General features: G+C 42.5%; 1 protein-coding gene across 9 annotated transcripts in view; it reads left to right on the forward strand.

The window, feature by feature from the left end:
- The window catches only part of LPIN1 (lipin 1), a 108,442-nt gene that overhangs the window by 76,677 nt on the left and 13,698 nt on the right, over positions 1-18,067 (forward strand). For 8 of the 9 annotated variants that reach the window (XM_054021973.1, XM_054021979.1, XM_054021975.1 and 5 more), the window contains 8 exons: positions 387-516; positions 3,512-3,827; positions 6,364-6,457; positions 7,927-8,117; positions 9,277-9,370; positions 10,826-10,895; positions 14,341-14,433; positions 15,805-15,884. In XM_054021973.1, the coding sequence (XP_053877948.1) occupies positions 387-516; positions 3,512-3,827; positions 6,364-6,457; positions 7,927-8,117; positions 9,277-9,370; positions 10,826-10,895; positions 14,341-14,433; positions 15,805-15,884 (1,068 nt within the window). Of the gene's footprint in view, positions 1-386; positions 517-3,511; positions 3,828-6,363; positions 6,458-7,926; positions 8,118-9,276; positions 9,371-10,825; positions 10,896-14,138; positions 14,217-14,340; positions 14,434-15,804; positions 15,885-18,067 lie in introns of all 9 variants that reach the window. The other variant, XM_054021981.1, reaches the window with a different exon arrangement.

Raw genomic sequence — 18,067 nt, forward strand, 5'->3', positions numbered from 1 at the left:
AATTTACTAATTATCACTCTTTCTTCCATGTGTTTTTATGCATTGGATGCCCTCCCTGAACTAGTCTGTATCCCCGCCACCTTCAAATTCCTCCTCAAGACCCCGATGCCTACCAAAACCTGACAGCTTATTAATGGGTGCACAAGAGAGCCAGTCTCAGATAGTTACTTTGAAAATGGTTTATCATGTTTCCACATCTTTGATTTGCTGCTGAGCTCCTTAGATTTCTGAACTCTTTGGGTCGTGACTGCTTGGAAGGTGCCTAGCGTATTGTGGCGACGCTTGTAATACAGATAATAGACAACAAAATGCTGCGTAATGCAGCTTGGCCTATGCTTTGCTTTTACTTAGCTGTTTAATAAGTACCATTTTGTTTTGTTTTCCAGTCCGTCCGGTTCACGCCCTCCCACTCCTAAGAGTGATTCAGAATTAGTCAGTAAATCTTTGGACAGGGGGATGCAGAAGAATAACCCACAAATGCACTGGGCGTGGGGAGAACTACCTCAAGCTGCAAAGGTATCAAACATCACTCCTGTTTCATTCCTTCCAGTATCTACTGTGTATTGTTAATAGGGCACATGTACATGTGGGTGCAGTATTTCACATAGCTGATATACCTGTTTGATTTTAGGCTTTTACTTCATACAGGCAAATCGAAGTCAGGATTAAGAACTGAATTATGTTGAGTCTTGAAAGATGAGGACAAGAAATTAATATCTAATGAGATAGAGAAGGGGGAGCCAATGAAGGAATTCAAAGGGGGATGATGATGCGGTTTGATGGATGGGTTAGGAAGATCACTTTAGAGGCTGCAGTTGGAAAGGGCTGGAGAGGGCATTGTGGATTTTTGGAATGACTGTCCAAGAGGATGAGGTTGCACTGATTGACATGGGAGATGATGAAGATTGGGATAAGAGTTTAGCTGTTGGGACAGAGTAGAAGGGTTGGATCTTTAAAGTACTGCAGGGGAAGAAATGGCAAGTTAGGGACTTGGCCTAGATAGGAAATATTGATGTAGGCAAACATTTCTGCTGAACGAGGAAGGCTTTGCATGTAAACACTTTGTCTACAGAATTAAAGGTATTTAGTGTTGTTCATATTTGTTACTGACTGAAATAGAGAACTTTCCTGGCCAAGATTTCATGAAGTGAGTAGTTATTTTGGGTGCCCATCTTGAAGAATGTTAAAGGGAGCTGATTTTCAGAAAGCTCTGGGCACTCACCTTCTGACAGTCAGGCCCTTTCAAGGTGTCTGCAGACGGGCACCCAAAGTCACCAGTTGATTTTTAAATTCTTAGCCCCAGTTGTAACTTTGATTATAGTTAGCAAGAGACAGCAGTGACTGAAACAACCAGGTACAAAAATACTGTGTCCCACTGCCCTATGGACAGATGATGCAGAGTAAAATTTTCAAAAGTGCCTCAGTGACTTAGGAGCCTATGTCCCATTGAAAGTCAATGAGACTTAGGTTCCAAAGTCATTTAAGGGTTTTTTGAAAATTTTACCCATATATCCAACTAAGAGGCACCTTTACTATGGCTTTGTAAGCATATGGATCACAACTATTCATTTTATGTAAAGTATTAGAGCTGCATAATAGTGAGTGAGTGCTGAAGTAAATGCAGCGTTTGGCACTCAGGGTATGGCAGCGTATGGTGCACGTTTAGCTGCTGCATAGTCTAACCCAGGGGTCTCAAACACGCGGCCCAGGGTTGTTTTCTGCAGCCCGCAAGCTCCTTGTGGTAGGGTTACCGTACGTCCGGATTTTCCCGGACATGTCAGGCTTTTTGGGCCTCAAATCCCCGTCCGGGGGGAAATCCCAAAAAGCCGAACATGTCTGGGAGAATAGGGAGGGGCTGGTGCCGCTGGGCCAGGGGCCGGGCCGGGGCCGGCGGTGCTGACCCGGGGGTGCTCGGCCGGCGGCTGGCCCGGGGTGCGGGGCCGGGCCCGGCGGTGCGGGGCCGGGGGTGCTGGGCCGGGGCCGGCAGTGCTGGGACGGGGGACGGGGGTGCGGGGCCGGGGGCTGGCCCGGGGCCGGCAACCCAGGAGCCGAGACAAGCTGGAGACGCCGGGGCTGGCCGCCGGAGGGAGCCGCTCGGTTGGGGGGGCCAGACTGGGACGCGCCTCCTCCCCCCACCCCACCCCACCCCACTCCAGCTTACCTGCTGCCTGCTTCAGGCTTCCCGCGAATCAAATGTTCGCGGGAAGCAGGGGAGGGGGCGGGGACTTTGGGGAAGGGGTGGAGTTGGGACGGGGGGCATGGGCGGGGCTGGGGGTGGGGCCGGGGCCCCGTGGAGTGTCCTCTTTTTGGACACTCAAAATATGGTAACCCTACTTGTGGTCCCCCTCCCCGCCCCCCCATTTACCTAGAGCGGCTCCAGCCCAGCGTGCCCCGGGGGCAGGCCGTGCCCCCACGCCGCTCCAGGAAGTGGCTGGAACGTGGGGAAAAGGGGCACAGGGGTCTGTGTGTTGCTCTTGCTTCAGGCAGTGTCCTCAGCAGCTCCCATTGGCCGCAGTTCCCCATTCCTGGCCAATGGGAGCTGCTGGGGGCGGTGCCTGAAGCAAGAGCAACACATAGACCCCGGGGCCCCTCCTCCCCCAAGTTCCGGCCATTTCCTGGAGCGGCGTGTGGGCAGGCAGGCAGGGAGCCTGCCCTGCCCCTGGTGCGCATTGGGCTGGAGTCCGTCCTCCGAACCTCTCCTGCACCCCCTGGGAACAGGAAGGGGGCAGAGTTGGGGTGGGGATTTCGGGGAAGGGGTTGGAATTGGGCGGGGCCTCGTGGAAGGGGTGGAGTGGGGCGGGGTCGAGGGCAGTGGAGGGGAGTGTCAGTAATGCGGCCCTCAGGCCAATGTACTAGTCCTCATGTGGCCCATGTGGTCATTTGCGTTTGAAACCCCTGGTTTAACCAATAGGCTGACTCTATGACATGACAGCCTTGCGGTGCGTATGCCTTGAACGTTATCATAATCAAGACTCAAACTAAGATCCTGGTGGTCTATTGGCAGCTGCTCTACTAAGCAGCAGCTCTACAGGGGGGCTTAGCTCCTGGGCAGGCTAATAGGAGTTGTTTTTAGCATGGCTTCTGAGAATCACTCTTTGTATACCTTTCACTAGGAACCACCATTTTTATTGGAAGTGTTTGTTCACTAAAGTCCCAGTGTTGTAGCCATTCAGAGTGCAGCTCCCCTTTTGAAATCAACAAGAGTTATGCAGACAGAGCATCTATTTAATTGGGCTGTTAAGAACCAGTGATTCAGCTAACTGAGGTTTCCAGCAGTAGCTGGTTTTCTTGAGAATCAGCTTTCAGTGGGCATGGCAACGATAAGTGTTACGGGTCCTATTTTGCTTCCTAGGAGATGTGGAATGCCTTTACCTCCCATTGAAATCAAAACCAAACAGGGCAGTGCAAAGTAGAGCTTTGTGTGAATAGACCAGGCTAAACTCTGACTATTTTGTGTCTCTCTTTTTCTCAGGGGCTTTCATTATCCTGATCTGTTTATTTTTTCTCCTAGTCCATTTCTCTACTCAAGGCAAAGGAATCCAGCATGGTGAATATAAATCCTTCAGAAAGCACTCATTTTCGGGTAATTCAAAGTGAGTCTGCAGAGGAGATAAGCAGCTTGACTACTTTACCTGCCATTGGACAGGCAGCTGTTGCGGCTTCTGATGTAAATGACCCCCAGCCAGTGCCAGCTGAGATAAATGAACCAGAGATAGAGGCTGTAGGAGCAGCTGCACCATCACTGCCTGCAAATGAAGAAATCAAACAAGCTACCGCTTGCTTAGTCCAGCAAGCAAGCAAAATAGATTCCCCTTCTAGAAAGAAAGGTAAAGCAGTTTCTCCTGCAATTCTACACACGTGATTTTGCACCTAGATGCCACAGTGATTAGGCTCTTTTTAGCCAGATGAACTAATCTATAACTTCAGAGCATTTCTGGAGAGACTGAAAGGAGAGCAATATGCCTTTTAACATAAACAACAGCTGAGCATGTGTGTGTGGAGTGGGTTTTTTAAAAGAGGGCTGTAATGACAGGGAGAGAAATAATTTTCTCCCCTGGTTACTGTATTTAGCAGATCAGTGCAGATAAGCAGGGTTGCAAAACTTGTACTAAATTCTTCCCTATTTCACAAACCCAGGGGTTGCAGAATTTGGTGATCCGAGCATGCTACAGATTTCCCTTTCAGCTGTACCAATAGTCTGCTCTACAGCTGTGCCACGCCACTGCTAGCTCTTGGAATGCCTCCACCTCAAAGCAAAGTTGCAACATGGCCTTTGCTTAAACATCATGCATGCCACAAAGCAGAATGGTCTAATCACACACAAGCAATTTTTGTTGTGTTCAGCACACACATAATCTTCTTCAATTGGAATATAACTGTGCCCATTTTATTTCTCTCTAATTTCTAAAGATGATGCTAGATTGTTTTCTGATAAGAGATATAATCTCCACGTGAAGTTTACGCATTCACAATATATATTTTGATAGACCCCAAATTCTCCAGGGTGCTGGAGTCTTTACATGAGCAGACATTATTACAGACACATTTCTCAGCCAGTTCCCCAGGGGTTCCACGTCTGTGAAGGTCAGAGTGATAGAGGTGTTCCATCTAGTATGCAATAATTTGTGCGCCTTCACTTCCCTTCCTTTGATTACTTGTCAGAAATTCAGCGAGTGAGTTGTGTGTTTTGAGTAAAGGATGCAAACTGAAGCTCACAGCTCTCGGTAAGACCCTCAGGATTTCACCCTCCATGCAGTCACTCTTCTAGAAGTGGCTACAACAAGAGAGCAAAGATGGTCCAGTGGTCATGGCACTGAGCTAGGACTTGGGAGACCTGTGTTCAAGTTCCTGCCCTTTGTCACCAGGGACAAGTCACTTAGCATCTCTGTACCTCGGTTTCCCATCTGAAAAATGGGGACAATAGCACTTCTAAATGGACAGGGATGTTGTGAGGATAAATATATTAGAGAGTAGGAAGTGCTCAGATAACATGGTGATGGGGGCCATAAAAGTGCCTAAGGGCAGGTCTACACTAACCCCCCAATTCGATCTAAGGTACGCAACTTCAGCTACGTGAATAACATAGCTGAAGTTCAAAGTACCTTAGTTCGAACTTACCTCGGTCCAGACGCGGCAGGCAGGCTCCCCCGTCGACTTTGCGTACTCCTCTCGCCGAGCTGGAGTATCGCAGTCGACGGCGAGCACTTCTGGGTTTGACTTATCTCGTCCAGACAAGACGCGATAAGTCAAACCCAGAAGTTCGATTTGCTTGCCGCCGAACTACCGGGTAAGTGTAGACCTACCCTAAGATAGGCTGATAGAATTTAAGACCAGAAGGGACCATCATGATCATCTAGTCTGGCCTCCTGCACATTGCAGATCACAAAACCCCACCCACTCCTGTAATAGACTCATACCCTCTGGCTGAGTTACTGAAGTCCTCAAATCATGATTTAAAGACTTCAAATTGTAGAGAATCTACCATTTACACTAGTTTAAACCAGCAAGTGACTTGTGTCTCATGCTGCAGAGGAAGGTCCAAGGAGTCCTCTAGGGTCTCTGCCAATCTGGACCGGGGGGAAAATTCCTTCCCTCCCCAAATATGGCGATCAGTTAGACCCTGAGCATGTCAGCTAGACCCACCATCCAGAAACCTGGGAAAAAAGTCTCTATACTAACTCAGAGTCCTCCTCATCTAGTGTCCCATCTCCAGCAGTTGGTGATATTTGCTACTAGCAATTGCAGATGAGACACAGGCCATTGTAGGTAACCTCATCATTCCATCTCCTCCATAAACTTATTAAGCTCAGTCTTGAAGCCAGTTAGATTTGTTTTACTCCCACTGCCCCCCTTGGAAGGTTGCTCCAGAACTTCACTCCTCTGATGGTTAGAAACCTTCATCTAATTTCAAGCCTAATCTTGTTGCTGTCCAGTTTGCATCCATTTGTCCTTGTGTCAACACTGGCCTTAACTTAAATAACTACTCTCCCAGCAAAACCAAACCATTGTAAAGTTTTTTTTGGTCCCTCACTTGTTAGGTATCCAAAAGAGGTATCCAGGTTAGGTATCCAAATGAGACATCATGCGTAGCCGGCATTGACTTCAGTTGGAATTGTGAGTGCTCAGCACCTCTGAAAATCAGCCTTTTGGTGTCTCACCAAGGCATCGAAAATCAGTGGCCAGTTGTGAAACTTTTGGCCTTGCAGCTTTGTGTCATTGTAGACAATTGTTTTTTCTTTTAACTATGAATTGTGTGCACATGCTTTATGTGGTTTATAGCTCCTTAAGATATAAGGTTTTTTAAATTCTTGTTGTGTATTTGGAAGACACCAATTCATTATTTATTTACTCTGTGTTTGACAGATAAACGAAGCCGGCATCTTGGTGCTGATGGTGTCTATTTAGATGACCTCACTGACATGGATCCAGAAGTTGCTGCGCTTTATTTCCCCAAAAAGTATAACCATTTATTTGGATTAGAATATATTAGTTAAATCTCCATCTTCTCCCATCAGATTCTTAGCAGGTCTCATTGTGCCAAGATTATAGGAATACCGGCTGTAAGTAACATTCAGCTAAATGAGAGTCTAGGTCAAAAAAGGATGTTGGGAAGGATACCTACAATTATGCAGAGAAAAGATGTTCTTGAAACTTTAACAGATCTATACTTGTTCATAAGAAATGTGATAGAAAATGCTAAGCATTATATACTAATCTCAGTCTGCTGTGCAATTTCCGTTAACGTTATGGGAATTATACTCCTGGATCAAGGGTAGTATATGGCTCTTAGCATAAAAGATACGCTACGGGATATATATATATATATATATATATATGCAATATGCTTTTCACCTTGTTTGTTACCTGAAATCACTTAAAGTTTAGTATTATTAATATTATTATTTTACTCTAACTGTACTATAGCGATTGACCATCTAGAAATACAAATGATAGAAAATTATTTTTGGATGACACTTACGATGCCTTTATTTATGAAAATGTGTTTTCTCCCCAAATACATCATTATCATTTTGGTTTAATTTCCATTAGAGTTTCTTTTAACATTTGTATGATCCTCTTCCCAGATCATACTATAATGGTTTTGTTGACAGAAAGCCATTCAGCAACAACTAAAGTGAGAATAATTTGAATAGTATCTTTTTCGGCTTTCTTAAACATTGTCGTTAAGGATGGAATATTAACATTGAAACAAAATCGTGGTAGATTGGTAAAAGAGAGAGATTGTGCTGCAAATTCTTCTCTCAAATGCCCTGTTATAACTCTGGAAGTCATTGTAACAGAGACAGAATTTTGTCCCTGTGTGTTCTAGTAAATAATGACTGATCTACACACAGATTTTGATCCAATATAAGTATTTAAGGGTGATTATTTTTTACCAAAACAGTTCTATCAGTACAGCCTGTAGTGTGGATGCAGTTCTATAGATACATTATACTGGAATAGCTTATTCCCTTTCCCATAGCTATGTTGGTAGAAGCAATATTATACCAGTGTGACTGTGTCCACGGTAGTGGGGGCTGTACCTCTTTATACTGGTGTGGTTAAAACAGTACAACTTTTGTGTATAGATGAGGCCTGAGAAAGGCCACTAATTTGAATTCCCTGCCATAGAGAAATGATTTCTTGTTATGCCAGAGAATCACAGTTTAACATGCTGTTTACCTTAGTGTGTGCTAGGGTGACCAGATAGCAAGTGTGAAAAATCAGGACGGGGGTGGGGGGTAATCAGCACCTATATAAGAAAAAGCCCTAAATATTAGGACTGTCCCTATAAAATCGGGATATCTGGTCACCCTAATGTGTGCATAATGTGGGTTTGGGCTTGTGAAGGAAGAGAATTTGGGAATGATACAGATCAGAAAACAATGAGGACTGAAAGACTGTTTTTTTTTTTCCCCCCTATAGCGGTGATAATATTGCACATGGAAAGAATGCAAATGAAAATGGACCACGGTCGGCCAATCAGTCCCCTCACTCTGGTGGAAGTTCAGGTGTTGACAGTGGTGTTGAAGGCGTCTCAGATGGAATAAGAGACTTGCCTTCAATTGCCATTTCACTCTGTGGAGGTCTTAGTGACAACAAAGAGATAACAAAAGGTACAGAATGATCCTGTGCCTTATGATTACATGTTGTTAGTCAACTCTCAACTCCTGTTAAAGAGGAAACAGTGCCCTCTTGTGGCTAGAGGTAGGAATTTAAGGCTGAGGGAGTATGTAGCTCATCTCATTTGGATAAAAATTATGTCAGAAGTTCTAGGGTTATTAATACTATATTACTGATTTTAATTTACTGTAATATATTTTGGAAATTACTGTATTTACAGGTACTCTTCATGCAACAGTAGTAAAGGGGTGCATTTGCCATTTATTATGCCTTTTACTGCAGTGTATAATTGGTAAATTCACAGCTGTCACTACCATGGACAGGTAGGATGGCCCAATGGTTAGGGTGCCAGCCCGGGACTCGGAAGGCGTAGGTTCCATTTTCAGCTTTGGCACAGACTTCCTGTGTGATCTTGGACAAATCATTAGTCTCTCTGCACTTTGGTTCCCCATCTGTAAAATGGAGATAACAGCTCTTTCCTACCTCTCAGGAGTGTTGTGAGGATAAATACATCAAAGACCTTTAGGTGCTCAGATATGAGTCATGGGAGCCATTGAAATATCTAAGATTGACACTGGTCTGAGCACTGTTTGGAAACTAGAAGTTAAAATATTCCATACAGAGGGTAGTTTATGATAAAGTAGTTCTATTTATTATTTTGTTGTTAATCCAAATAATTGTGATTCTTGAAGGCGAGGAAGGGAAGGGGGAGGTTGTCCAGAAGGATGCATTTTCATTTTCCTCCAGGCCCTGCAAGTATTGATCATGTTTCTGGTTGGGGCTGTAGCTCTTCATCGAGTCCATCAACACCTCTTCCCTAATTAGCCAGAGAAGGTCACCGAAGAGGCACATCCTTACTCAGGAGTGAAAGGCCTGATCCTGCAATGTGCTGATCACTGTCGCTTTCATTGAGCACCTCCTGTGAGGAGTTAAGGGCAGTCAGCAGCTCAGAGGAAATACCCAGTACCTTGCAAGATTGGGGCTCTAAGCCTTGTGTCCATAGTACTGCTAGTCTCTGCTACCCCTGTCATCCTGAGCCTGAAACTTAGCTCTTCAGGATGTTTTAATGCTAGTTATGGGGGCGGGGGGTAGGCAGGCTGTCCCATTGCAAGTGCTGTACTTATGTGAGTATGTTTTAAATATTTCCAACAGATCAGTTCTTAGAACAAGCAGTAACATATCAGCAGTTTGTGGACAATCCTGCTATCATTGACGACCCCAACCTTGTGGTTAAGATTGGAAATAAGTAAGTACATTTCAGCAGGCAAAAGTCTGGACAATGTGGGAAAAGCATTTGCGTCTTTTTAGTACACCAGCTGCACCATTGCTGAACAAATGGGTACTCATTTTTCTACTGTAGATTCACCCTGAGAGATTCAAAGCCAGTTACAGCTAATTAAGTAACTAATTTGGATTTCAAAGAGCTAGTATTGAATGTAGACAGTGTTCACACTCAGTATCTAGATTAAAAATAAAATAGACTATAAACCTTGCTAAGACATTCATTCAGTACCATTGAATGATTAATATTTATGGGGAAATCATGATTGGCCTATGGCCATTCTATATGCAGAGAAAGAACCTACATCCACTGAATATGTTATTACCTCCCCTCTCTGCTGACTCATTGTGTGATTTTTGGACAAGTTGCTTAATTTCTTGCCCTGGTTTCCTGATCTGTAAAATGGGGATAATACCACTTACCTACCTCACAAGGGTGTAGTGAGGAGAGGACTAATTTGGGAAGGTCGGATTAGGAAAGGTGCTGGAGACCTCAAGTGTGGTGCTGTGCGGACCTCACTCTCATGGGCAGTTGGGTGGCATCACTGTGGATTTAGCTTCCTAACTGCCATGGGAGTTGCAGGCCCTCAGCACACCACAGAAGAAAGTCAGCACCACACAGAACCCAAACCTGAACATTTGTACAGCGCCTTGAAGGCACAATACAGGTGGCTCGTAGAAAATGTAGGTCCCTGAGCTATGGTACAGATATGAGGAATGGATGGAGAAATACAATTTCTGTTTGGGGCTTAGCTTTTCTTTCATGATCGCCTGTATGACTTCTCCTCCTGTGGAATTGTGGTATAGTAAATATGGACTGTCCTTGTACTGGAAAAGCTTTTACACCAGTACGTACACAAGGGAAGTGCCAAGACGAGGATAGGTATTTGGGAATTTGGTCACCCTTTATAGCAATTCAGAGGAGGAGGGTTCCCCAGCCAGCAAGCCAGAGTCTTTAACGAGGTTCTTTGAATATTAAATAATAATAATAATTAATGGAGATATCCCATCTCCTAGAACTGGAAGGGACCTTGAAAGGTCATTGAGTCCAGCCCCCTGCCTTCACTAGCAGGACCAAGTACTGATTTTGCTCCAGATCCCCAAGTGGCCCCCTCAAGGATTGAGCTCACAACCCTGGGTTTAGCAAGCCAATGCTCAAACCACTGAGCTATCCCTCCCCCTGACTCAGTAAAGTCTGTTGTTAATGTTTTACTAGAACTTTGCCTTAATAAATAGATACAACCAAAGTACTCTAAGGTAGGACATGGATTTGCAGATCCAGATCGGAACTTCATGGCTTTGTTCTTTAGTTTAAATAAACTCCATTGCTTTAACTGACAGTGCAATTACTGTTAGGCTGTGAATTGGGATCGATGGTATTACAAAATGTAACCATACACAAACTGTTTTGATTTCTCAGGTACTACAACTGGACAACAGCTGCTCCACTTCTACTGGCAATGCAAGCATTCCAGAAACCTTTGCCAAAGGTGAGATTGAACATGAAAGCTGGGAAAGCATGAGCTGTGGCGTTTTTCATTTCATTAATTGAAATTAAGGAAGGCAGAGAAAGTGACTGTATTTTACAGAGAGTCTGCACATCAGTAGGAGCCGTTCACACATAACCAGTCACATAGCTTGTGCTGAAAACATAAGGCCAAATTCAACCCCAAATTAAGCTGGACTAAGGGTGTGTCTCCATGGGAAGTTAGTGCGCAGCAAATTAGGTTGTGAATGTACAGCATCCTAGCTACTTCGCATTAAGTCCCATGGGGAATTAGTGTATTAAGCTGAAGTGTACAAAGGCACTTCTAATGTGCAGTAAGAGTGTCCACACAGGGAGTTAGTGCGGACTGGCTAGTGAGCTATAAATTCGCACTCTGCCTTGCTAAGCTCTAACTTCCCTGTGTAGATAAGCCCTAAATTTGGTCTACACTGTATTTATTTGCTAGCTTATAAAAATTCAAAAAATATCTAGAGGATTATAAAGTCCAAAAGAGGATGACCCTTCTTGATGATTTATCCTCCCTTTCTCCTTTGATTAATATTCACTGGCTTGTAACCATAGGTTATATTTACAGATAACTGTGGGCTGTAATTGAATATTTGGTGTCTGTATCTTCTATTATGTCTGCAGAGAGTATACAGTTTCAGTAGAAATAGTGACTAGAGGTTTGCGGTTAATGGACAACTATTGCAGAAGTTGTAGCCCTTGCTTTAAAGTGTCAGAAAAGTAGCATGCATTCAAGCAGGGAGATTTGTAACTTTTAAAAGTGCTTGCCACAGTTTAGGGTTCATTGAGAGGACACTGTTGGGGGAAAAGATCTATACTTAGATTTGCAATTTTGCTTTGCACACAAATGATGTCTTTGGTTTTGACCCATGTGAGTTCAAATCCCCTTAATGTCACTTTGAGTTTGGAATCTAAACTCATGCAAAGCCTCAAACTGATACTTACTGGGTACCACTATGTTACTCTCGCCTTTCCATGAGAATCACCTGAATCTGCAAATATGCCTGGTTCTAACATAACACCGTACATCTGCCCACACTCCATGTAAACTGTATGAGTTTGTAATGAAACACAAAACCAGGAGTGTGTTTTTTCATTGAAAACATTTTGCTAAGATCTATGTTTTGGTAGATACATTAGAAGATTCAGGATGAAATCCTGACCCCACTGAAGTTAATTTCACCCTTATTTTCCTGGGTTATCAATAAAAATATAATTCTTGAGCACTAAATTCACTACGTTTGTTTTTTAAAACCAGTATTTACATTCCAAATGTTGGAAACTTTCTAGAATGAACCAGGCTAATCAAATGAGGCAACAGATACTGAGCAATACATTAGATTGGAAAGATTTACTTGAGTGAACTATAACCCTGAAAATATTACCATCCTGCTTTCTATTACTGATCTTCCAACTGATCTTACTTATTTTCATACATATTGGTAGAGCTTTGACTTGTTCCAACAACAGAACTAAGTCACTGAAGTGTTAAAGGATTTTATATTTTGTCAGAAGAGATTGTATGAAGTGAATGTGAACTTGGAGCTTTTGCAAAGGAATAGTTGATATTGACCCCCGTTCAGCAAAGTACTTAAGCACATGCCTAACTTTAAGCTTCTCAGTATGTAAGTATCTTGCTGAATTGGAGCCATTACTCTCAACAATTCAGATTTTGACTCAAGCTGTTCCTCTGCTTTTTTGCATTTCTTTTAAAGACGCCCCAAAGCGTATTTGCTCAGTTTTACCTTTCTGACATTTATCTCACTATCTTTCTTGAATACTGAGTGCAGAGGTGGTCGCCCCATCTCAAAAAAGATATATTGGAATTGGAAAAAGTTCAGAAAAGGGCAACAAAAATGATTAGGGCTATGGAATGGCTTCCATATGAGGAGCGATTAAAAAGACTGGGTCATTTCAGCTTGGAAAAGAGACGACTAAGGGGGGATATGATAGAGGTATATAAAGTCATGACTGGTATGGAGAAAGTAAATAAGGAAGTGTTATTTACTTCTCGTAACACAAGAACTAGGGGTCACCAAATGAAATTAATAGGCAGCAGGTTTAAAACAAACAAAAGGAAGTATTTTTTCATGCAACACACAGTCAACCTGTGGAACTCCTTGCCAGAGGATGTTGTGGAGGCCAAGACTATAGCAGGGTTCAAAAAAGAACTAGATAAATTCATGGAGGATAGGTCCATCAATGGCTATTAGCCAGGATGGGCAGGGATGGTGTCCCCAACCTCTCTTTGCCAGAGGCTGGGAATGGGCGACAGGGGATGGATCACTTGATGATTACCTGTTCTGTTCATTCCCTTTGGGGCACTTTACCACTGTTGGAAGAAAGGATGCTCGGCTAGATGGAACTTTGGTCTACCCAGTATGGCCATTCTTACGTTCTTATGCATTTTAAATGCAACAGTAAAGGGGAGCCTTTGAAAAACCTAATATAGTTGGAGAGAGAGATGGACACTGTAGCTGAACTCTGCTTCTCATCTTCCTAACCATTAATAGAACTTAGATTTGATTGTGGTTTGTCTTACAAGATCCCTTATCACCTACACAATTTTACACTGATCTTTGGAGAGGAGAGGCAAAATCAGGCTTACAATGGAAAGCTCCTTACATTAGGAGAGGCCATCTTATATTTCCATTAAAATGTCCTTCTCCCTGAATAGTCCTATAGACAGGTTGCAAAACACCGCTGACACCCTTGTAGTTTTAGTAGAGAGGCCAAGGGCTCATGGATGTGAAAACTAAATCCTTTCGCCCTTGGAAATGATCACTCCATGTCATGGATCAGACATGTTGGGTGTTGAGTTATTGAAAGGAAGTATGCACTGTTGCTCTCCACACCGTATCTCTGGATAAATAACTTCAGAGTCTAGTCCTTGTCAATCCAACACATGTCATCACTAAATTAATATAAAAAATAGTAACACCACTTCTCCCCACAAATTAATGATAAATACAAATGTTAGTTTTCTTTTAGCGAGAGTAACCCACCATCTTGCCTTTTAGTTTGTAGCCTTTGTACCTGAGACCTCTTCCAAAAAACTGGTCACCTGTTTTTTTATGTTTTGTAACTTACAATTTTCACTAAACAACCTCAAATCCGACTATTATTTACCCATGCTAGACATTATACTAATGCCATTTTATGCTTTCTTTTTCTTTTTTGGTTTGATCTCCTTTTCTTTTTCCTTTAAAAACTCCTCAAGTATTCATGCTTCAGTTACTTCAGTGCAGTTCTGGATGCCATTAGGTTTTGCTTTTATAAAATTTATGGCCCACAGACAGTATGTTTCCTTTTCTTCTGTTTATCCTTGGTTGAAATTGTGTTCATCATTTTCCTTTGTTTGCATGTGTCAGGTTGTCCCTTTCTTTTGTTCCATTATTTATGTTACCATCCATTTATCACAGGCCACTGTGGAATCAATTATGAGGGATAAGATGCCCAAGAAAGGTGGAAGATGGTGGTTTTCATGGCGAGGGAGGAATAGCACTATCAAAGAGGTAAGTTTAAAAAGCAGATGGAGTTAGTTTTGAGGTTTGAATCTCATGTATCTTACACATGCATCCTCCAGAGGTTGTGCTTCTACAGACAGTACAATACCCAGTTTGATTTAGGACACACACAAGAAAGGCATTTAGGGCCTGATCCAAAGCCCATAAGTCAATGGAAAGACTCCTATTGACTTCAGTGGATAAGGCCCTTAGCTAAACATTTGTCTATTTCACTTCCACATTTGTATTCACTGCATCTACCTTTGGCAGCATAATCTAATAGATTAGTCAGGGACATGGGAACCAAGAACTGCTGAGTTCTTATCCTGGCTATGTGACTAACTTAATGTATGTCATTGGGCAAGTTGCTCACCCTTTCTACAGTTCTGCTTCCAGATTTGAAGGATAATGATATTTATTACTAGAGCTGGTTGGAAAATTATAACAAATGCTAAATTTGGATGAAAAAAATGAAAGAAATGTGTTTCATCACTTTTTGTTAACCGCCCCGCCAACCCATTTTCCAACAATCTCTGGGGATTGGGTGCTTTAATTACATCTTCAGAGCTGTTTATGGACATTTAAGCACTGTGTAAGTGCTATAATAACCACTGTTATACTAACCCGTTAGCCATATTTAATCTCTAAAACTGCTAATAAAAATCTATCTTCATTTAATTTTTAACAAGTTGAAATATCTGATACTTGAGAGTTTTCTAAGTTTACATAGAATAGTCATTCTTGTGAACTTTAGTTATGGGCTTCATATAATTCGTTTTTCTTGCCATATTTTTCTGCAACTTATTGAATTCTAAGAATGACTGCCTTCTTGGAAGTGTTCCCTTGTAAACTGAGCTGCGACAGCTACAATTAGATAGAAAAGGCTTTAGTTAATGCTGTCCATTTGTTTCATGATAGCCTCATGTAACTTTCATTATTTGAGATGAAACTGTCAGAGCTAAGTCTCCCCAAGGTAGGCTTGATTAGTAGGTTTTATTAATGGTTAATGGAGTTTCTATGCAGTGAGTGTCTACAGGATTAGTCCCACAATTTCCACCAATTGTTGTCATTTGAAATCAGCTCTCTCTCTGTATCTGCCAAAGAAAACCAAATTTCAGTTTCTACTGTGGTTTATACTTGCGAGTATTCTAGTGCTCTGTGTAAAAATTTTCCTACAGTAAACCCTTGATTTTTTTTTTATCATATACATGCACAGAACCAAGTCCTGCTTGCCTTTCTCACATTTATAGTCTTGGTGAAAGCAATAGGAATACCTGCATGAGTGAAGCAAGCAGGATTGGGCCAATAAGATTATTTTCTTTAAATATTTCCTCTCTCTGTCTACTATGGAATTCACAACTTCTCATATCTGTGTTTTAGGAAACCAAGCCAACGCAAGATTTAAGTGGGAATGTGCTTACTACAGAAGAGGAGTCATCACAAATGAGCATTGCAGACAGGTGTGCAAAAAGAGGGCTGTAGCCAAAGTAACTCTGGACCATTTAAAAATGAAAGCAGGATACATCAAGTCTTTGAATGGCAGAGAGGGGAAGTAACGAAATCTGGTTGAGATTTGTAATCTGTTATGCTATCCTATCTCTATATTTGATCCCTTAATATTGGTGAAATTCACCCATGGTAAAATCCACTTTACCTCCATAATGCCTAAGGAGATGAAGTTTTGGGGGATTCTATCCAGGGCAAGGTTGTGGGGCTACAGTACTTTGATGAGCCTTTTCCAAACTTATTAAGTCTGTAGAACTGGACTTTCTTGTTCTGGCATCTCCATGACTCTTTCTTTCTTTCTTTCTTTCTTTCTTTCTTTCTTTCTTTCTTTCTTTCTTTCTTTCTTTCTTTCTTTCTTTCTTTCTTTCTTTCTTTCTTTTTCTCTCTCTCTCTCCCCCCTTATTTGTTAGCCCTTCTGTTTTCAATCCTAGCCAGATGCAGGAAGTTTAGAAGCACCTACAAATAAGTAATAATCGGGCAGATGATCTTCCAAAGCTTTTTGCACCTCACTGAAGTCAAAATGTCCCAGATCCTTGTAATATCCCTTAATTTATGAAAACGTGCACAGTCTGACATCTCCCTGTTTGCTTCTATATACCTGAGGAGGCTCAGGAGCATAAGTCGTTCCTTTCAGAGGGATTCTTATACCATCTCTCCCATGAAGGGGACAGGAAACTCCACAGCTCTCTATTACACTTTCCAGGGAGAAGCAGAAGAAGGGGTTTCAAAGTCAGCAGATCCTCCTAATTTAGGCAGCTCTTGTAGTATCCCTTGCTGGTCCCAGAATCTCCACTTAGGGAGGATTCTGCTGGGCCAGCATTAAGTTACCTGCTGAAGTCCCATGGGGATGAAGTAGCAGAGAGTAGCTGTCTCCTGCCTGGTCTCCTTTTTGAACAGCCCAAATCCCATGGAGGTGCAACCGAGTGGCTTACCATGAACACAGCAGTGCCCACTTCCGTGCTGTCCTCACTCAGATCTGCCAGAGCTGGAGAGAGGGCAGTAAGACTCAGATTCAGTTCTAGCTTACACATGCTAAATTAACTTGAGGCTTTTTGGAGGCTGACATTGCAATCCAGGAGAACTAGCTGGAATGAGGAGCCACCAGTGCTTAATTTGTGCCAGGGCTTGCCAGGGCAGAGCCCCGGCACCTCTAGGCGTGGCAGTTCACAGCCCCGGCACCTTTGCTGCAGCAGTTATGAATGTAAAAAAATTGCTTGAGCCCCAGCACCTCTTTCATTACAAATTAAGCCCTGGGAGCCACCTTTTGTTTTGGAGACCAGATACTGGCAGGTTAAATGTGTGGCACATAAACTGCTGCCTCAATAACATACATTATCCCAAATCCACAAGATCCATGAGTGGATCTGAGAGGACACATTCCTCATCAGTGATGTTTGGTTCTGTTGTCCCTTACTTGTTTGTTTAAAGACCCAGCCTTAAAACAGTATTGGAATGTCAATCAGACTTCACTCCTTAATTACTGTTTCATGTTTGAGTTTTAACTGACTTCAGAAACCGATCAGGAAGGATTTGTTGCTGAAAACCATTCTATGGTTAATAGAATGTTGAGTAGCAAGCAGTTTTTAGGCCAGATATAGCAACCACAGAGTCAGGCAGGCTATAGCTTTAAATGCTGCCAATCACAACAGGCAGTATTTATGACACCAGGGTCAAGACTTCCCAACAACATGCAGAACCCAGCTGTGATGGAAAAGAATGTGAACAGTGATATATTAAAGATCACACTGGCAGTATGTTAAGACTATTTGAAGCTACCACCTAATATGACAGTTCTGTTTACCATGAAAATTCTTTCTTCTGTGAAAAATTTTCCTTGACAGGTTTTTAAAAACGATTGTGGTAGGAAAAATAGTTTTATAATGATGTATACTTAAACTAATATCCTGCACAGGAACAAAAAGTTGGTGGCATTTCATTTTAACATTTTGAGTAGGGCAATCCTGCCAAAGTTGTCAGTAAAAATATAATCCCATTGACAAAAATTGCTGCTTTCACAAAGACTGTATGGTGCAGGTTATTTTCCATTAGAAAGTTGCATTAGTCATGTTCTGGGTTTATTCTCTAATTGCTGAACTCTTCATAGATTAAATACATTATTTTCTTTCCTCTTTTATTT

Source organism: Malaclemys terrapin, chromosome 3 (assembly GCF_027887155.1).
Source record: "Malaclemys terrapin pileata isolate rMalTer1 chromosome 3, rMalTer1.hap1, whole genome shotgun sequence".
NCBI lineage: Eukaryota > Metazoa > Chordata > Testudines > Emydidae > Malaclemys > Malaclemys terrapin.